Here is a 21982-nt window from a genome sequence, read left to right on the forward strand (position 1 = left end):
GCACTGTTTAAGTAAAAATTTACTGAGATGTTTCATCCACTATGAGGAGAAGGTCCTTTGGTTAATGGGATCTGTGCTTTCTAATAAAATTTCAGGAATCCACTTGCCCATTTACATGGAGCATGATTTTACCACTAACTTTTAACCAACAGTCGTCTCCAAATGACTATGAAGAAACATAAATTTTCTCTTTTTTTAGTTTAGTGTAATGAGTAATGAAAAAATTAAAGGCTGCATGGAATTGAATCAGAGTTTACACTGCTAGTGAACCATAAAATCAAATTAAAGCACTATCTGATTAATTTTCTTAATTCTCTGCTATCAGAGTAATAATGGAGGGTAGCATGGGCAGGCTCCCTGTTTAATTGGTACTGTTGTATACTATTTGATAGATGAGATAAAGTAATTCCTTCCTTAGGAAGGACTGCAGATGTGGAAAATATCTTTAGTTAACACAAAACAGAGCTTATTTTAGCATCCTGTGGGACACATTTGGCCGATTATATGTTCATGTATCTATCAAATATTAATTTCTCTAAGTTACAGTAAGAAATAGAATAAAAATAGATTGTTAACTTGCTGTGTTCCTCCATTATGAAAAAAGAATTCCTGATAAGAAAATAAAAGGATCTAGAAGATCCTTTCAGTGTGTTCCTATGGTTTTATAGCTCTAACTAGTCCTTTAAAAACTATGGCTGTGTATGTGAAGTTAGTTTTGGTGGGTGTTTCCTTCCCCTTGAAGGTTTTCATTTTTGATTGGCAACTTTGTACTGCTAATTCCCGATCATGAAATAACTTAACGCAAGCGATTTGTCTTTTTTGAGTTGACATTATATTTTTCTTGGTCTTCTGTACTTTAATTTGTATTTTCCTGCTTTCTTTTATCTGTCATAACCAGCAACTTCATTAATGAAAAGCTTCTTGCCTGGTACCTGGATCTCAAAACAACTTGGGCTTTCCTAGGAATGCTGAATACATGCCTTTGTGCTGGTGTTGGCAATTTTCTTTTTGCTCAAAGTACAGCTCCTTTTGTCCCTCCCTGCATTTACACCCAGGTGCAACATTAAAAATATCAACAAGCTTCATAGCTAGGGAGCTAGACAGTGGATAGATTTCTTACTCTAGGCTCCCATGTGTCTTCAAGTATGGCTGGCAAATTTAAGAGAAAGGGGTAAAATATTTAAGTGAGGTGTCTGATTTTTTTTCTCCTTTCCTCCTTCCACTGGTCTCAAGGGCATGTGTTGGTATGAGCAGAGGCTGGGAGAGGGAGGAAATAGTTTTGAGACTGGACCAGTGCGTCATTGTGTTAAATGCAGCCAGCCAGTGAGGTCATTGTTTTCATCTGAGTCATTTTAGAGTCAAAACTCTTACATTATGGAAAACATTGCACATCTTTGTTTCAGATATGGAAATATCCAGCCAGCCTTTCAGTGGCAGAGCTCTGCTGATTTCATCTGAGGTGCTCCTGACTCCCAGTGGTGTAAGCAGGAGGGGAAATCAAATTCTTCTGCCTCATTTCCTAACACTTTGCCACTAACCCAAAGGGCTTATTCTTCAGGTACTTTCCAGCCTAGATATTAGTTGAAGAGGGAGCTAGTAAATCTGTTGATTGCACCTGTCAGCCCTGAATCTACCAGATCTGTCCAGCCTGGAGCTGGCTGCAGTTATGTTGTAGGGAAAAGTTCTTAAGCACCAGCTTATGATGAGTCTAGACTGTGTTTGTGTGCACAGGGAAAATCCTCGAGACTGCATTCTTGGATTTTGGTTATATTTCATACTTGGGCTCCAGGAGGCTCATTCTCCATGTAGTGTGATTTAACTGGGGGACTTGGGCAATCTGCCCAGCTCTGCAGTCAGTTTGTGTGACCATGAGCTAGCCCTGTCATCTCTTTGCACTTCTATTTTAATGTATATGATCTCTAAAGTCTAGGGTTTGATGTTTGTAGCCCCTTGAGGGTCTTCTGTAATATAGGAATTTTAAAACTATCTCTGTATTTTCTATAGTGTTAACAGCATGGGGTGGTGATAATGACCATTCCACACAAGCTAATAGAAATAGTAGGAGGTTTTGATTTAAAGTAACAAAGCTTTTTTATCATTTGAAGTGTGAGAAAGCCATTGCTAGCTGATGCCTTGAGAATAATTTATGAAAAATGTGTTGGTTTATGACACAGTATCTCCCAGTTGTTACATGGCATGGAGTGCTTGGGATGTTAGTTTGTGGCAAGTCTTGTGTCTCCTTAAGATCTGTTCAGTCACTTGATAGTTAAGAATTAATACTTCAATCCATTTGAGGTACAGCTACCAGGCCTTTTGAAAGAAAACTACCCAGTGCTAGCACTGAAACATTCAGGCTTAGGAGGACCCAAAATGTGCAGACTGTGCACAGTGCAGTTTTCTAAAGGAAAACAGGTGGGTAATGGTCTGCAAACTGTAAATATATATTTGCTGGGGAGTCTGTTCAATGACATTGTTCATAATATGCAATAGGATTTTTTTGTGCATGGAATCTGTTTCTCTTCCTACTGAAGTTAGGGATCAAATTTACTTGTGAAAAGCATTTTAAAAAATAGGAAAAAAAAAAAAAGAAAAAAGAATAAACCTGCAGTAAAGATGTCAAAGTTGGAACATCAATAAAAGTGCAATAATTTCAAGACTGGGGTATTTTATGTTCTATTGAAAATATTTTCTAGACATTTGAAGCAATGTTTGAATTAGCCCTATCGAGTCTATAGACCAAAGGAAAGGCCATCTTTTGCAGGAACCTGGGAGTTTTCAGAGCATTGCTGTAATGTGTCCCAGTGCTAATGCTTGAACTTCTCAAAGAGAGTACTAGGTTTGTCCGTACCCTGTGCCTTCAGATGGGGCGCTGGAACTTAAGTGAAGCAGGACAGTTTGCCCAAGTTGGCAGCACCAGTGGGAAAATGTCTGTGCCTGAGGGCCCAGGAATGGCACCTCAGATGGATGGCTGGGTGGGGCAGGCTTTGAAGAAGCTGCCCTCAGTGACTGAAAAGTGACTGACGTGCTTCCATGTGAATTGCCTAACATGGGATGGGAGCAGAGTGACCAACTGGGCTTCCCCTGCCCCAGCTCTAGCCCTTCTGGAGTGGTGTGCTCAGACCAAGCCCCTGCTCTAGACCTGATGGAGGGAGGCACTGGCAGACGAGTCCACCTGGTGCACCTGAGTTAGCTGTGTTGGTGGAGCTGGGCATTCACTGCTTCCTGCTTTGCCTGCCCAGGCAGAGCCGATGGAGCAGCAGGGCCAAGCTCCCAGAGCTGCACTTGCAGCTCCAGCCACTAGTGTCAGCAGTGTCTGGGAAGTCCAGATCAAGAGCACCTAAGTGATGGCAGTGGATATTTCTTGTGCCTCACAATAATCATGTGGCCATCCTCTCCCTCCCTCCTCCTTTCCCGAGTGCTGCCAAAGGCAGTGCCATGCTGTCATCCCATACAGGGGACCCAGTGACGTGCCATCACTGGGCTGCAGGTTGCACTTGAATCCCTCGTGCACAAAGCTGGAATTGAATGAGTATGAAAGTGCAGTTGAGTGACTTACTGGGTCCTTACCCGTGTCTCATGGAGAGAGCTGTGATCAGGCTCCAGGCATACTTCCAGGAATAATTTTTTTTCATGCTGGAAATATAAAGCCAGGTGTTTCCATCCTAGTCTTATACTTCTGCTGTCCATTTTTTGTCAGAGTTAAGATATGTAGATGTATGAGGAAATGAAATCATAAAAACTTTAGTGATTCAAAATAGGAATTTAAATTTTGTCTTGCTTTTCTTGAATTATGTGATTGAGATCCTTGCTTGCTTTGTCTGAATCATTTACTAGTCCTCAGCTGTCTAACCATGCTGTGATAAGAATACCAGAACAGTGTGTATATTGACTTTCCATCCCTGGGCACTTTTGTTCTCCTTGAAAGTTACTGAAAATAGTGACACCACCTATTGGTGAAACTGTACAATGAGCAATGATGCTCATGAACGTACTAAGAGTACTAAAATGGAGAATAGAGCTTGACATGTACTCTAGATTGTATTGCAATTTAAGGTGTTTTTTTTAAACAATCTATTCTCTATTTCATATGCTTGTGCGTGGCAGGTCCTTGAGTTAAGCAAGGAAAAACAAAAACTCCAACCGACAAATGTAAAAGCCCACCTTAACCTACGCTTTCTAAAATAATAGTACAAAGACAATCTTTGTGGTCATTCTGAATGGTCAGTACTATTACTTCTTTTCATGTTTTTAAAATGAAAAGAACTAAATTGTCCACCCTTAAAAATGCTATTTAGAAGATGTTACAGGTGTTGGGATTTAAATTATTTCCTCCTCGGTTGCAAATTAACTAGAGCTAACTTCTTTTTCTTTCTTTTCTTGTTCCCATTCTTTATTTTTAACGAATGTTATCAGTTCTCTAAAATGAATGTTTTGTCCGTGGCAGATTAATCAGTGCTTGAAAGGCAGTCTACTGGTGGCAGCAGTTTAAGTTGCAGCATTCTCAGAAGGAGGACTTGCATTAGTCTCAAGTGGTTTTGGGGGGTGCATTGTGATTAATGGTCTCTGGCAATTCACCTTGGGCGTGATAGTCACTAATGTTTACATCAGCAGACAGAACAAAAATTACTTAGTTACATATCATGGGGCCTCTGTGATGACAGAGATGGTCAATATTTAGAATTTGTTTAAAAAACAACCTATTTCTACTCCTGCTTTGTGTGATGATCTTGACAAAAGGAGAATTGTAGCTGTTCCTGTTTGGTATCTCTGCTTTTTTTTTTCTTTAATCTTTGAGTGGTAACTGATAGCTGAAGAGTTTTATTCACAGGAATTGGGTATAGAAATGCCATGTTTCACTGAAGATTTGCAGTATTGTGTTCACTGTTGTCATGACTGGCTGAGCAACCGGAATGGAGCACAGCAACAGCTGGGAAGCGTGAGGAAAGCTTTGTGGGGATAGATAGGTGCTCTTACTGCAGCTTCTGTTCATAACCCAGCTCTCTGTCCTACAAGTTGGGGACTAACCTAAAAGTGCTGTCTATGGATGTCCCCAGAGCACACTGGGTGATTTGCTGTGAATGCCCTGCTGAGGAGCTCCCAGAGGGTGGGAGAGAAGAGGGTGTAACCCTGGGAGGGAGGAGGCTGTGCTCAGAGGCAGAGCTGTGCATGGAAGACAGACCAGACTGTTGGGAAGCATAGCAGTCCTCTAAGTCCAAGAGGAAACTAGAGATGAGCAGGAAAGAAACCTTCCAGATGAGCTGAGGAATGGAGTAAAACCTTGATGAGGATTGTGTGGGAAAAGCCTTCCTAGGAGTAAAATGAGTGTCTGACAGGGTTCCAATGAGATGAATAGTTTTACTGTTATGGTGAAGTTTTTGGACAGAATAATACTTGAATAAAATACTTGGCTTTGAGGTTTTTTCCCACATGCCACATGTCCAAATTCATAGCCATTGATTGAGATGTCAGCATTTGTAACAAAAATAATAGCATTTTAACTTCTATTGTACATATATATTCAGATTGTTCTGCACTATGAAAGTGCGTCCAGTTGTTTTTGGCTAGAAAAGCAAGAAGTGGAACATAAAATATTTAAATCAAAAATATCAGAAAATGCATATAGAATACTGTGGCACTTTTTTAGCCTTTATAAGCATAGACAGAGGAGGGATGGTGAATGGAAATGCTGATGTGATTCTGTGACTCCTAGCACTTGCAGGGTCATGGCCAAAGAAAAGCAAAGCAGGAGGATAAATCTTATTATGTTTTACCACTGTTATTACAGTTCAACTTCTTGGCTACCAATAAAGTTATCAATTCCCTGTTATTCCTGTACATCCTTTTCCTTAAATAAGCATAGAGCAAAACTGTCTGTGTGCTTCTGGCATTCTCATGTGAATATGGGCATGAGGACTCCCAAATAACGGAGAGCTGATTGTGTGACTGGAATGTGTTTGCTTACTGTCTGTGTGGGTGGCAAAGTGTCCATGAATGTTTTAGCACAGTCTAGCTTGCTCTTGGTTTCAGTACAAGATTTGCCACTGATCCCTCAGTCCAGCAGTGACATGGAGGATTTAACATTTAAAGGTGAAAACCACTTTTGGATGTACTCACTACTGGGCAGCCCAAGGGCAAGTTGTTGCTAAATATGACTGAGTTGTTAGATTAACAACTTTAGACAGAGATTGACACTGGGAGAAGATGCTAGATGCTGCTGGTAAACATCCTGGCAGAGCTCTGTGACGGCTTCTCTCAGTGTAAGAGCTTTACTGTAGTGAGTGGGGGAAGTCTACGTTGTGAGCAATCATTCTCATCTTAGGAGGTGTGTAACTACAAATTTTGTCTCCAGTGTATTCAAAGGCTAAGTGGATGTTTCATGTAGTTCCATTTCCTCTGTAGCTCAGCTGTCTTTACCTGTACCATGGCCTGGCACTTCAGCATTGCAGTGCTTGTGTGCTACAGCATGAGACAAAGCGGAGCCAGCTGAGCCTGTGTTACACTGCTGGCATTCCAGTAGGTGCATGTGTGTGGCATGAAAACTATTGGGAAGGAAAGATTTTGGGAAAGAGATAGGGCAGTGTCCATAACTGAGGAGAGAGCAAAATCTGTCTAGATCGGAAATGCTGTTGAAACCTTTCAGCCTCTATTTCAGTTGTGTGGTGCACACAAGTAGTTAGAGGGGAAAAAAGTCCTTTCTAATGTGTAGCAGAACTTAACAATGCTGATGGGAACTATGTGTATTCCATGGAAGGGGTGAGGAGGTAGTCTCAAACTTTAATCACCATTAATTTATCTGCAAAAGGTTCTAATGACCTAAAGTAGCATTTCTGTAAATAGTGCTGTATTTCAACTTCATTCCATAACTATTTGTGTATGCTGGAATATGCAGGGTTTCCAGATATCTTCCTTCTCAAATCCCACCAAGCTTTTTCTTCAAGCATTACAACAATGAGAAAAACGCAAATATAAACTTTGAGCTCTTTGTTTGTAAAAAAAGCCATTTGCAGGACGGGAGTGAACCTTTCCCACCCTGGGTTTCAGGCAGCAGTAGCTTGAGCAGGAAGTGCTGTATTTAAGTGGAATATGACTGAAACATTTTAGTGAGAAATGTATTTTTTTTTTCATGTCAGTTTGATGCTGCTCAGAGATTTAAGACAGTAGATGGGAAGAGAGTAAGCAAAGGGTACAAAAGGTAGTCGGAAGTGCAAGCAGAATATATTTACAGCACTCTTCTCCATGACTAAAAATGTTTCTGCCTGGATCCACAACTTAATATCATTGGAGGATTTGGTCAAAATACGTAATTTTTCAGAAATGTTTAAGAAATTTGAGGTCATAAGGAATTATTGAAAAATGCCATCACTGTTTGTTGAAATTGAATGGTGGGGCAATAATTAATTTCAATTTCAACATCATTCAATTTCAACATCACCCAGACCGTGGATACAGTACTAGTTTGATGCCATCACTCTATACCTTTTTGCTTGTAAACAACCACTTAACATGTAATGGCTGGAAAATGCTCACCAGTTGTTTGTTTGTTTGTTTGTTTGTTTTCTTCACAGGCTGGAATGGTGTTAAGATGTGGATACTTCTGGTTTGGCTTGTTTCTTGTGCCCACTGCGTGCCTTCTTAAAGACGTGGCATGGACAGCGTAAGTCCCAACCCAGTTCCCTTGGTGTGGTAGGAATTATTCTCTAGGCACGTGTTGTCCAGTCCAGTATTGTTCTGTGAAGAGCTCTGAAGTCTCTTGGTGATTGCAAAATGGTGGTACTCATTTGGAAGGGAATAAAGGTGAGGTGGGTGATTCCTCACCTGCCATGGCACCCAGCCATGTGAGAGAATGAATAGCTGGGATCAAATCTGGAGGAGATGGCCTTGACTGAGTAATGAAGGTGTGTCACCGTAGGATTATTTGTGCTGTCTATCCTTTAGTTAAAGGCAAATTTAAATTGAACATTCAAGACTTCCTGAAAATGGAGCAAATAATTTGTTGAATCTGACTAAGATTAGGTAGAAAGTAGAAATGTGGCACTCTAATCCATACCAGTAAGCTCTCAGCTTTTTGTCAGCTGCTTTTTAGGTTCTCCTTCAGCAGCTGGGTCTTTGAAGACTGAACTGGGACAAGAGCAATATTCTGCTCTTTATGTTTGAAGGGAAGTCTTAATGGTACCTTCACTGCCCAGAGAGGAGGAACAAACTGGTGAAATACAAGCCTGTGTAATTCCTTTCTCTCAAAATTTTGGGGTTTCAAAGCATTGCAGAAGGCAAACAATTTCAAGAACTTGGATTAAAGGGAAGCAATTTACCTTCTCTGCGCTTGCAATTTGACATACAGAAGAAATAATTTTAATTCCGAATTTATGGCATTTTGTTCTGCTTACTTTTAAGTGTCTTATGCCTCAAACCTCCCATCTTTTCCCTTGGAAAGCTGTGTTACAATTCAGAAGGTTTCGTTACATGGATACATAATAGGCTTGTGCAAGGGGGACCCTGGACATTCCCGCTCTGGGGCAAAAAGGCAGAATCCTGCCTGGAATGAAGACAAGTACAGGTTAGCTTGTAACTTGTCAGAAAGGCTCACAGTGAAAGCAGCATGACACATAACACTTTGGTCCCAGAATGGGAGTTGGTCAGTCAGGAAAGATGTTGGAATCATACAGCCATTTAGGTTGGAGCAGACCTGGATCATTGAGTCCAACTGTAAAGCTAACACTGCCAAGTCCACCAATTTGCTTTACAGAAAAAACTAAAAAAAAACCCAGAAAGTTTCCCAAGCATAGGCACATTTCAAACACCTTCATGAAAGGTAAGTCATATGCACAGATCAGAAAATCTGGTTTTATTTTATATGGGGTTGATAGCACAGTGAAATTAAACTGGCAGTAGGCAAACTGGCCACTCAGTGCTTCTTAAATTTTGTCCCTCGGCTTAATTTTCCGAGCTAGACTGCTCAAATTAAATCTAGGTATTGTAATGTGAAATTCCAACTATGATTTAACAGTCCAGCACATCAGAGGTTGAGTTGGTTTTTTTTTTGCACTCGCTAAACATCTGCAATTGCAAATGATTTTAAATTCTAAAACTGAGGCCAAAATGTTTTCATTTAGATACTTAACTGTGTCTGTGACCTGCTTGTTAAAACTCTGAAAAAAAATCTTTAGCTTTTCTTAATGTTTTCATGGTAGTTGAGTGTCCTGAAGTTGTCCTCTTTTCTTATCAGTTCTTGGCAAAAATGATTCATGAATTGTAAAACAGGCTAGACCATGGCAGGCTCATCCTCTGCTATTAGTCATTTCAAACCCTGTTGCTGACTGAGCCTGTTCTTTAATATTTCTTAAAGAAATCTCAGCAGCGTAATCCTTTCAGTCATTCACACTGAGAATGTGTAGAGACTGTGAAGCTCTCAAGACAGACGTGTGTGATTGATAGGCCAGATATTTTCCCAGCAGATTTTAAACAGGAGGCTCCTAACAATATTAAGCTAAAAATCTCTTCCCTGACCAGGACCTTATTTTTTTTTTCTTTTTTTAAACTAAGCCATCACTGAAAAATTAACATCATTAACATTTTAACTAGGATGAATGAAATGACACAGCTATCAGTACTGCCATATGGAAGGAGTAAAGGTCTGTTTCCTTTCCAAGAGGCTTGCCATTTAAAACTGGAGCCTAAGGCCTCTGGAAATCAGCTGGCACGATTCCACAGCAGTGGTTACACCACATTGCTCTCTGTAATTCAGCAGAATATGGTTTTGGCCATAAAATTCCAGCAACTCTGACTGTTCATGGTCATGGAATTGATCCCTTTCAGTTTCTTTTGGACATGAAGCACATGTCCACAGACAGAACATCCATATGACCCAAAAGGTACATGCCTAATTTCAGTACAAAATACTGCCAGAAAGCCATAAACACAGTACAGAGTTTTTGTCTGGAGCAAGGTTGATTGGAAAGTCTATTTCAGACACATACAAATCTTTTGCTTATAAGCTGCTGTGCTGCATCTACTATCAAAATTTCTGATGCTGGAAGCAAGAACGTGTTTCCATTGTTACACGGGCTTCAGCTGTCAACACATCACTTACCTCCCGTGTTCTCTGTGGCTCCAGGCTTTTGTGTTTTCTTTTTCTTTTTTTTTCTTTCCTTTTTAAATGAATCAAGGAGATGTGGAAAATTCTTTTTAAAGAGAAGGAAGCTTATTATTAATTCTTGGTTGCAATATGTTGTTAACTTTGGTCCACTACCCTGAATTCAGTGCCTTGGTTTGCCTTGTAAAAAATCCTAGTTGTGCCACCATTACAATGAACAGAGCTTTGTAAGGTGAGTGCTCCCTCACAGTTGGCACTTGTCACTTGTATACATGTCACTGGCTAGAGGAAATCTTGGAATAGCTGATTCACAGAGGTATGTGGGAATCATAAAAACACAGCATGTATTCCAGCAAAATCAGGCAAGAGAGCAGGAATTTGTTCCTAATTGGTGTCTCGGTGCTTATTTTACAGTGAAAAATTTCCTGAGTCTTCAAATCATTACCAAAATTTTCATGAACTTTTTGTTTTACCATGGGGAAGAAGCAGTTGGCACTTGCCAGTTCTGCAGTGTAAGTAAGAGAAGAAGATACCAGGAGCTCTTCCCATCTTTGCATATACTTGCAGTCCCTGAAATTCAAGACTCATAAAATGGTGTCGAGGATGATAAGCCAGAGTAGAGGTACTGTCATGTTTGAGAAGCATTTATGCATGTCACCATGCTTCTCCCTGGCAGATTCTGGCCTCCTGAACCCCCTAAATGTCCCAGGCTGGTGAAGTGATGCACTTCCCTGGCTTTGAAGGGGAATGGCTACAGAAAATACAAAGATGGCCTTTTGCCTGTTCTTGCAGTCCCTGATCTTAAAATCCCAGCATGTGAGGGAAGGGTGAGTTTGTCTTTATGTAATGCACCAAATTTTAGCTGTACAGTAAGTAACAGCAAACACAAAATCTCATTGTTCATTGAGGCCTGATTGTGCATCCAGGGCCACTTGTGGAGTAATAACCTAAAAGCTCAGAATCCTACCTGTATTTCTGTGCATCAAAAGTTTGTGAAGTGCTGTAGGGGAAAAGTCATGAAGTATCCATTGCCAGGAGTCTGTGTAATATTTGCAGTTGATTTTGATAGGAGCAAGCCCAGACTTTGAGGCAATTGTGATACCATATTTTAGTATTTGTTTTTGAAGGAACATGGGGATAGGTTAGCTCAGGCCTTTTTCATATTCTTATATTTATTGATAATACTTGATTACTGACCATTCCATGGGTGCTTTTGCTTCCAAGTGAAGGAGTGACTCAATGCATAGCAACTACCAGCCCCAGAAGAGCCCATGTGTTTCATCATTTCACACTACTTAAAAAACACTTCATTGTCCCCAACTTCAGGCCAAAAGTAATTCTTCCGTGTTGTATCGTATCAGTGTCATGCCTCCTGGTGCTGTGCTGCACAAACTGGACTTGTTGATCAGGATCCATTCTGTCAAATTTTGAATTCAATATTCACTGTAAGGGAAAAGAAAAACATCTCTTATGGCTTATGGCAAGATAAACATGGAACTTTGGAAGAGATGGAATAACATGTGTATTTCTATGTTCTTGTCAGTGGGGAAAACTGGTTATGAAGTATTTGAAAAATTCTAAACATGCTCAGTCTTGAAATTTGCAACAGTATGTATGACCTCTTTAAAAGGGAAGAGATGAAGGTCAAAATTTCAAGGTCAAAATTTCAATGTATTTATTTAAATTAAAGACTCTGATAGTGAATTCAACTGAAAAGATTATAAAAATTAATGGCCTCAAAGCTTTCTCATTTTAATAGCTATATTTTCCCTTCCTCAAAGAGGAGACCAGTCTAATCATTAGCCTAACTAGTTATAGCAACTTGAATCTAATTAATTTCTGTGCAGCTGTTGGTAATCTCACATTGCTGAAGCATTATGCATTTTAAAAATATCCCTGCTACTCATTTCTTTTGACACGTTATGTTGGTGTTACGAATTGTACACCTTTGGTAGTTTGGTTTAACAATATGCCATTCTAAGTACATCCTGATAATCTTTGCCTTCAGATTTTGGTATGCTTCATCTTCTGTTTTATTTTTTTTCTCTTAACTGCAAATGTGATTTGAAAGTAATTTTCATTTTAGTTTCTCCTTTTTAGGTATTTGGAGTGTAATTCAGCAACACAAAGACCAGAGGACTTAGATATCCTAGTACTAGTATCAAGGCACAATCATTATAAAGAGTGTCAACAGACATTTTGTGGTCTTTGTTTCTTATTCCCTATGGAAGGAGCAATAGTATCATACTTTTTAAAAATAAATGCATCTTCATTATTTTTAATTACATACACAGCAGTTGTTCTTTTTCTGTTAGAGGGAGTTTTACATTGTTTTATATCATTGGCTAAAGATTTTAACATCTGCATGTTTTATAAAATTTGAAATTTTTGCCACCTTTGAGCTGAAGATTATTGTTTTAATGCTATGAAGCAAGTAGTGTCTCAGCCAACTTGGCTCCATCTTGTTTTTAGGCTTATTGTGCAGTCACATGCAAATCAATATCTTCTCATGGGACCCTTGTCCTCCTTTAACTGGCACAAAAGAGGAAGCTGATCAAAAACTGCCCATGTGAGAAAGATCCCTGCGTTTTGTGTTCTTGCTTTGTACAGGTCAAGAAAAAGGGGACTTGCTTGTCTCCCCTGTGTCAATGTAATTTAGGTATAATTGCCCTGGAGCAGTCAGTGAACCTGGGGGGGGAAAGGTCCAAGTCTCTTCATGGGGACTCTAAATTGCACTCTAAATTTTGATTGCATGCGTGGTGCATGGATTACTCTTTGAATCCTCAAGCTGAAAAAGTAGGAGGACGCAGCCAGTCTTGTTACTGTCAGTTTGGAAGTTCATTGAGGAGAGAAGTGCCTTTCCAGTCACGTGAGACTGATAAATGAAAACCAAGGGGCTTGAATGGCAATTATGAGCTGAGACTCTGCTCTGGTTTTCAGAGCGGTGCCACGCGTAGCTCAAAAGACAGAGTGGATTCATGTTTTACTGCCATGAATATTCAATGAATCCCAGCTCTTTTGTTTGAGGACCCAGGTCCTGAGCAGTCCCACGGCAGCAAGGTCAGGTCTCTGTGGTCCCATAGCATTGCTGCTTGGCTAGGTTTTGAGTGTTGTGTTGAAGTGGCTGAGCTCTGTTTAATTTGAAGTTGTCCTGATTTCTCATTTTGTATGTATTTTTTCCCCAGGTGTTGTGAACCTGAACTAACATGCATATGCTGTGCTTTATTTCCCAAATCCTTCAAGGCAGGGCCCTGTGCCTCTCACCTGAGAGGTAAAACCAGGGGTTTGTAGCAAAACAAATGTTCACATGGCTTTTTTGTTTTGTTTCTTTGTCCTTTCCTTGCGGTTTAGGGCGAAGCATACCTACCATAAAACTTTGCTGGAGCAAGTTAAGGAGTTGGAAACGAAGACAAGAGAGCTGGGAAAAGCCATGCTTCGTGATAGTAATGGAAAGAGGCAAGTCTGTGCTAAATGTTTAAACCAGGCCCTTCTTTTCCTCTCCCCTCCCTATTTCTCATTCACTATTAAAATCTGATTGTAGACAGGCTAATAAGGCTTCTTCTCCTGTATTATTTATTTACTGCTGCTCCCTTTCATATGTGTCTGTTCCCCCCCACAGAAACCAGCCCTTCCATTTTCATTTCTCCTGCATTATTGCTATGAAGCTCTATTGGAAACTGCTGCTCAGTCTCCTGCGTGGTAACATGTAGTGCTCTTACCTGGCCACTGAGGCAGGCTGGTTTTGAAAGCACTTTGTTATGTCATCCAAAAAACAAAACAAAAAGATAACCATGTCGGGGGAGGGAACTGTCAGCAGCTCAGGATATTAGGACTGTAGCTAAAAGGAGAACTGGCTTAATCCATTGTGCCCTACTACTTTATTCAGTTTCACCTTAAGGGTGTTTTTTATGCTTTTGCTTTTTTCACTACAGCTTGCAGGTCTCTTGCCTTCAGGGTTCTCAGTTTCTCGTTGTGCCTCTCCCTTATAACTGCACCATATGGACTTGAATATATTGCTATTATTGAACCTTTCATTGTATAGAGAGAGTATGTGTTGTGTGGGAACTTTTGTCTCTTCTGAAAGAAGCTAAAGAAAATCGTGGTGAGGCTTTTGCATCCAACAGTTTCATTTACCATCTCAGAATGTGGTTCTGCATCAGCTGGTCGGAAAAGCTCCCCAAGTTCAAAAAGGTTTTAGAACTAACTCTTCTGTTCCTTACACAATATGGCACCACATGACTTGCTAAGAAACTACATGATCATTAAACTGGATTTTAGCAAACCTTATAAACTAGCAAACTGAGTGGAATGGGGCTTTTAAAAGATTTTGTTCTTCTGGGGCAGGGTCATCCTTTGAGTCTTTGATGTCTATTCTAAGGTAAACTAATTGCCATATTTTAGCTGCTGCTAAGACAAGCAGATAGTAGATTTTTTTTCAACTGAATTTGTGTGTTAATAAGGACTGGTTTTAGGGAAAATTATCAGGCAGTGATTTACTGAGATTATGGTAAACTGAAAAGCTTTTAAAAAGCTTGTGTGAACTTTAATGTGTTTATAAGATGTCCTTAGGGACCAGAGTTTGCTTCTCAGAGGCCAAGACAAAGTAAACACGTTGTTATTGATTAAGATCACTTCAAAACACTTGGTATCTTCAGTTTTTGAGTATTTTTTCTGCTGTGACTCTTGGATCCAGCAAAACAGAGTTTATAAATTCTGCTCACTAGCAAAAGTCACAAACTGCACATCAAATTATTTAAGAAGGGAAAGCAAACTTTGCAGCAACAAAGGCAACCTTCTATGCCACAATTATAACCAACAGAGATGCTTAATATCAGGCATTTAATTAAATAATGGGCCTTGTTCTTAGAAGGCTGAGCAGTAATTTTGAAGTCAGTTGAAGCCAAAGCGCTTGGTACCAAAATCAGGTCATTCTCCCCAGACATAAAAGGTGTAACCTGGTGTTGTGAAGTGCTGACTGATAGTGTGATTAGATGCCAGGTAAGTGGAAACCAGGCCAGCAGGAAACTGATTGTTCCCAGGCACATGGCTCTGGTACGAGCTCTGTGATTTGCCTGGGTGTTGCTGTGGTTCCTATCCATACATTTATGTGAGGTTATATTGGTGCTGGTTCAAAGCATTTGTGTTTTCCTGCCAGTATTTAATGCCTGTTGCTGACAGTCAGAGAGGAGCATGAGTCAGTTTTGTGCCTGGTGCATCCCTGGGTTGCAGGGTGGGTTGAGTTGCTGTTAACAGCGAGAGAGAGAGTCAGCATTTGATCTGTTTATATCTGCACGTCTGTGTCTCCAAGAAGTTGATGGGTTTCTTCTCTGTTTACACACTGTCCTGACTTTCTGTAAATTTCATGGCCATGTTGTAATTCATTCATACACTCCATGTTTTCGTAGCCTTTTACTTTATTGCATTCTCACTGCAAACTCTTTCATCTGCATTCCTCCTCCATATAGCTTCACTTCATTCTCGAAACGCTTGCATGGAGATGATGTAAGGAATCCCTTCTGGCCCTCCTTCCCATTTTCCCTCCCCCCTTCTTTCCATGCATTTGTTTGTTCTCATTCCTAATTGCTCCCAGATTTTCTGGGTGGTCCATCTGTGAACTAGATAACGGTAGAGTGCCTCTGCCTGCTTGGAGCTGGTGTGCTGTGCTTGTGTTGTGGCCTCCCCACTCCTCTTCGGAGTTGTTCTGTCTTTTATCTCTTTTGTTTGTCTCGTGGCTCTTTCACACCTGCTAGAAATCGTGTGCTTGTCCAAAGGGAAGGGTGAGGGTGGGAAAGAAATACAGTGGGAGCTTTCTTCAGTTAGACTCTCTGGTTCATGTTCCTTATTTTTAAAATATTTCCTTGAAGCTGGTGGAAACGTGTGCTAAGGTGCATGCTCTGCTCTCCCTTCCTGCCCACAGCCCCATTGCTCTTGGGGTATTTCTGGCAATGTGACACTGTGCAGGAAGGGAAAGTAATGGGACTCTTCTCATTTCTTATAGAAAATAGAGAGCTGTGTAAAAACTGCACGAGTCCATCTGTCACCTCAGTCCTTGGCTGGAAGTGTTCCTGAGAACATGCCCATTAGGTGCTGGTTTGTTCAGGCAGCTGTGGAAGATAAGCTGGCTGTCATCAGGGTCTGTTTCCCTGGCCTACATGGTGGACGCTGGTTTTGTTCAGTGTTTTTCCCAAACAAACAACAAAAAACTCACACCCAATTACAGATAAGAGCAGGATTTAGGGAGCTAATTGCTTTTTTCATTTCCTAGACCTTAGACAAAAAATGAGGTGCAAGATCTGAGTGTTCAGAACTAGTCTGCTAAACAAAAAGCAGTTTGCAAAGCCTGGAAAGCAGTGAGTGCATCTAGACTTGCACAACAGGATGCCAGCAGTTTGCTGTGACTCAGCTGAATTGCTGTTAAATTTGGGCAGATATCACCTGGCTCCTGGCTGTGCTTGGGGAAGGAGTTCTGGGCGAGCTGTGTGTGCCGCTTGATACCTATATATTCATATCCTGTCTCAGAGGATCTTCACCCTGACAGCTGTTCTTGCTAGGCACATTCTTCTGGGGTAATAAAAAATGTCTTCACTAGAGTTCTTCACTAGTTATATCTTTCTGAATCTTAGCCCCTTTGAACAGTTTCTAAAATTGAATTTTGCTTGTATTGCTCTAAAAGAGCGGGTGCACAGTTTTTCCCTGCTGTGGCTGGGAATGAACAGCAAGGCAAGTGGATGGTGAGGAACTGTTTGGTGTGTGCAGGGCAGAATGTCAGTCCCCTGGGCACTACAGCTGGGTGCCAGAAACCTTACAAATAGCATTAGAGTGATGCTTGGAGATTATAGCAAGTGTATGGTCTTGAGCTGTAACAGGTCATGCTCTTATTCCTTTATATGTCTCATCTGGACAGCTGAAAACTTAAGTTTGGTAGAGGCTGGGATGATGACAAAGTCAGATAATTCCAAAAGCAGGGAATTAATCAGGGTGAACATGTAGCTGGAAAACTGGCAACTCCAGAAACAGCTTGAGAAGCAGGAGAGTGAGTGTGCAGTAAGGGGCTGGGATGGATCCCATGCCATGCTTGCCTGCCTGTGGAGGATGAGTACCCACACTTGCCCTCCCCAGCCTGGGCACCTGGCAGTGCTGGGCTGGACTCCAGCCCAGCTGTGACAGGAGCACACCTTGGTTAGGAAGGGAGAGGGGCTCCCTGGCACACTCTCATGTAACAAAAGGCAGGATTTAACACTAAATTTTCATGAATTTGGAGAGGTGAGAGGGGCAGCTCATGTGCCAAAGCAAACATGGACATGAGGAGACACCTGCCCAGCAGATTTAATCATGTTAACATGTAAAGATTTACACAAAGAAAACAAACAAGGTTTGTGTTCAAAAGCAGCATTGAGTTCAGCTGCAGAGATTTTTGTGTCTTTAAATAAGTTTACAACTTAAATCTTGGCTCGTAAAGGGCCAAACCTTCAAGTCCTCATTCATTTTTCACTCCATCTACCCTCTCATTGAAGTCAGCAAGAGTTCAGGTGCAGTAAAGCCTGATTAGGCACCAAAGCAAACTTTGCTTTGGAAACCCATGTCACTTTATTGCTCCACTGGCCAACTAATGGAGAATGAGCAAAGCTGTGCAGCACCCTCTTTGCGACAGTAGATTTCCTGTTCCAGAGGGTTTCTCAGTCTTGGAATTGCCAGAGAGCTCCCTTTGAAAGTGGCTTTTTGGTTGTTTTTCTGTCCTGTTATTAATTGGTTGGTGGGCAGGATTAGATTGTTTGATACTGAAGAACAATGTGGCTTTCATGATTTGCATGCTTTACAAGGAGCTGAAGGACCTCTCTGGGCTCTTGCAGAAAAGTGCCCGCATTGCTCAAGTGTTGGGAAGAATTTCTTCTAATGAATCAGAAATCTGGGAGGCAGAGTCTTGCCTTGAACAAAGGTGAAAGGAAGTGACTACAGACCTAGCAAGGTATAGCTGCAGTGTGTGTTTGCACAGCATTTTTCTGCATGCCCCTTTATTCTGGCTGCTCTCAGACACCCACTGGTGATGGCTGTGGTGCTGCTTTCATCTCCATATCATAAAACAAATACTGTTTTTTCCAGTGCACCTAAAACAGCAGCTCCCCACAGTCTCTCCATTGTCTGTCTTCAACAAGGAGATGTGCTGGTAGAGATTCTCTTTTATTTTCGTTCTTCTCACCAAATCTAACCCAGTTGCTTCGGTGAAAAGTTCATGACCAGCTCTCACCCTGCGAGCAAGTTGTATTATCTGTCTTGGCCTTGGTTTTATTTGGTGTGTGAGGGCAGGTGCCTGTCTCATTTCAATGCTGGGTTACATGGTAGGTAATCAGTGAGCTGACACAGGCACCCGTGGAGATTTCCCTGCTCCACAGGTCCCTGGGGAGGAGCAAGAGGGCAGCGCGGGAAACCTGCCTTGGGCTTGTGGCTGTGCAGAGAACTGAGTGGCAGAGGCTCAGCCTCTCACTGGCAGAGGCAGAAATGGTAAAACAGACCTGACTTTTAAGAAAGACATGAATGAGGTGAGGACCTGATCTCCTGGCTCCTGAGGAAGAGGCAAGCTTTTTTATTAGGCTCAAGAGGAGTGAGGCTTGTGCTCATCGTATTTCAAAGTACTGTCTCTGTACTGGTGCACCCCAAGTGACATCAGTACAGGAATAGGGAGACCATGCCATTAAGGCCCCTTTGCATCAGCAGGTGCAGTGAATCTCACTTGAATCAAATTCATTCCTGTGCTTTCAGCTGGTTAAACAGCATGGGATGTTTGGAGCCAAATTCTTGTTTCATGAATGTGTTGACTTCAATGTATTTACTCAGGATGTGCAGGACTGTGATCTGAATCCAGCCCATACACTGCAGCTGAGCATAAAATGAGGTTGAAGAGGGGAGAGGTGTATTTTGGGTTTTGAGGTCTCAGCATCCTTTTTATCAATTTTTCCAGATGTTCTTCACATCATTTCTGGGAAGGAAAGGCGAGATTTCTCCACCAGCATACACAAGAAAGTGACTGGCATATTTACGATTTTTCCTTGCAGCTTTTCTAGTAAAAAGATATTAGACTCCTTTTACTAGCAAAAAGAACATAAAATTATATCAGTGGGTTGTTTTTTTTTTTTAATTCTTTGATTCCATATGGTAAACATTCATGTATGGAAGGTGGAAAAAGCATAATTCTCTTTTATTCCATGCTTGTCCTTTTTTCTCTCCCTTCTGTCCCATATCAGTAAGGAATCATCACATTATTTCCTCATTTAATTTGTACCATTTATTTCTGGCATTTCTACCCCCTATGTGTGAGGCACTTGAAATTTCCAGATTTGCTTCCACTTTGGGGATGCTGTGGGGCAGAGGTGGGGAGGGGCAGAGGATAGAAAGGGATTCATAACCTGGCCAGAGCTCTGAAGGGGGAGTGACCATGTTCCCACTGGCACTGGGACCCAAATGCCTACTTGCCAGTGCAAACCTGTTAGAGTTGACATCCCCCTTCTCCAGTGCAATTAATTATTTCCCATCCTGGTTGTGCCTGTCATGTAACCTTGAGGGAGATCCACTGCACAAATAGGGTTAAAACCTGGTGACCTGGAGAAGGATTTAGAGCTTCGATCAAATCTGCTGTCAAAGTCAAAGTTGATGGGGGTACAGTATTTGAACAAAGGCCAAAATGAAGTTGTAAATTGAAAAGAAAGATTAGGAAAAAGGAACATTACAAGATGAGAGTTAGAACTGATTAAGGGGCCAATCTCTCTGATGCCTAATCCTGACTTACTGGGTTGGGCACTGAGGATCTCCACAGGGGAGGGAGGAAGAAATCTTCCCTCCAGGCTGCACAGCAGGAGAACTGCTCCATAACAACTGTTCCAGCCTAATGGCTTCAGCAGTCTGCCTGGACCCTGACTCCTCTGCTGGCTAACCCAGTCTCAGAAGAAAGGCAGGACAGTCTGCATTCTCCTCTCTGATTTGCAGTAAAGAAAAAAGTGCCAAGTAGAACGTAGCAAGAACAAGAAAACACAAGTTGTATTAGGTGTTAAATCATAGTGGACAATTACAAAATACTTAAAAGCTTAAAGAAAAGCAATTTGTGTTGCCTTTTTTTTTTCAGTTCAACCAAATGTCCTGGGCTGTGCTCTAAATTGTGTTAGTGAAACTTTCAAGGTTCATTTTTTGTTGTTGCCCTGAGCTGTTCTTTAGCTTTTCTGTAAAGAAAAGCAAGGAAAAAAAAGCTGATAGGAGGAGTTCAGAGTTTTTAAAGACAGAAGTAATCTTAACTTCAGTAAAAGCATGTAAGTGAGCTTCTAGTAAACCAGTAAGTTTGGATTTTTAAAAAATCCACACACAAAAACCCCAAACCACAAAAAATCTATACAGAGAGACCAAGCATGGAAGACTTCACCCTCCAAGGTGACTACTTCAGAAAAAAATGAGTGAGTAGGAAAAGAATGTTATAATTGCAACTGTATTGCCACCTTATCTGTAAAGGATATGACCAAGCACCCAGCAGAGTAAGTGCAAAGTGAGGCACTTAGGGACGAGAAGTCAACAGCACTGATACCAAAAGGAGGGTAGCTGAAAAGCAGCCAGCCACACTTAGCCTTTTCTGCTTCTCAAACGTTTAAATTGGGTCAGTTCCCCTGTTTTGGGAAGGCTGAGGGCAAAACTGGGCAGCTTCAAGTTTTGATTTAAGTTAGTTGACTTTAGGACACCTGACAATGATTTCTGCCTTCCACCCCCCAAAGAAACGCATATACACGAGCTTGGTGTTTGCAGTGCTTGGAAATGAAAGGTGCTTTAAGCAGAGAGAGACCTCCATTATCATCTTAGGATTGCTGCATTTCAGAGAGGCCTGTGATGTTCAGCACTGATATTTTTAGATTTTATTTTTTAAAGGGGCTTGGTCTTTTTGCATTGGGCTCACCCTGACTGGACATTAGGTGCCCATCAAACCTGCACTGTTATTCCATCTTGGAGCTGGCTGGCATTGGCTCTGTAGGACATGGAGGAAGCTTTTGGCAGCTTCTCCTAGAAGCCACCCCAGTAGCCTCCCACTACCAAAACCTTGCTATGCAAACCAAATATCATTCTAAGTAGTCTTTGAAAGAGGTTTAGGAATAACAGTCTCAAAAATAAAGGCTAGAATGGATTGTCCAAGTGATTTTAGGAATCAAAGAAGGATTTGACTTTTCTGCCTTAAGACATTGTTAATGGAAAAAAGAAAATGTAAATCATCTTTGCTTATCATGAAAAGGAAAAGCTTTGTCCTGCTTTTAGCCATACAACTTTAAGGACCAACTTGAAGAGGATTCTGTGGATTTAGAGTGGAGAATTTGGCCCCAGAACTCCACATATGATCTGTGTGCTGCATATGGGGGCTGGCTGAAGCTCACAACATGTCCTGGCCTCCATCTGCTGCTGCAGGGTGATTCTGCCTTGGGTGCAGGGTGGTGTGGCAATGCAGGCAGACCTCTGGGACACAGAGGGAGAGCTGCTGTTTGGCTGCAGTAGGGCGCTGCCAAGCCAGATCACAGCCTGGAACAGCAGTGTTTCTTCAGGGCTTTGGTGAGGGCCATGCATCCTTGGGTTTCTGTTGATGTGCTGCTAGGCTGGCTTCATAGTTTCCCAAAACACTCCTACTGGCCCATCTTTGTCCCAGCTCCTCAGCTGGATCAGCTCCACTGTTTGGATCCATGTGTGAGCTGAAAGAAGTGGGGTGGTGTGGGGAGCACTGTCAGGTCACTTCCTGGTGAAGGCAGGAGCTGCTTTAGCCATCAGTCACCACCAGGACATCCATGGGGCTGCTGCTGGAGGTGTGTGACACTCTCTTAACCTTTTCACATCCAGGCAGGATAAAAAACTTGCAGCTGCCTGTGGGCTGAGCTCAGT

General features: G+C 41.6%; 1 protein-coding gene across 1 annotated transcript in view; it reads left to right on the top strand.

Annotated features, from left to right (window-relative positions):
- The window catches only part of ATP8A2 (ATPase phospholipid transporting 8A2), a gene marked incomplete at its 3' end in the record, with an annotated part of 285167 nt that extends 271069 nt beyond the window's left edge, over positions 1 to 14098 (top strand). The window contains exons 34-36 of the mRNA XM_084201014.1: positions 7566 to 7654; positions 13442 to 13546; positions 14023 to 14098. Of these exons, the coding sequence (XP_084057140.1) occupies positions 7566 to 7654; positions 13442 to 13546; positions 14023 to 14098 (270 nt within the window). The remainder of the gene's footprint in view (positions 1 to 7565; positions 7655 to 13441; positions 13547 to 14022) is intronic.
- Positions 14099 to 21982: the final 7884 nt, after the last annotated feature.

Source organism: Fringilla coelebs (assembly GCF_963513975.1).
Source record: "Fringilla coelebs genome assembly, chromosome: 2".
In the NCBI taxonomy this organism is placed as follows: Eukaryota; Metazoa; Chordata; class Aves; order Passeriformes; family Fringillidae; genus Fringilla; species Fringilla coelebs.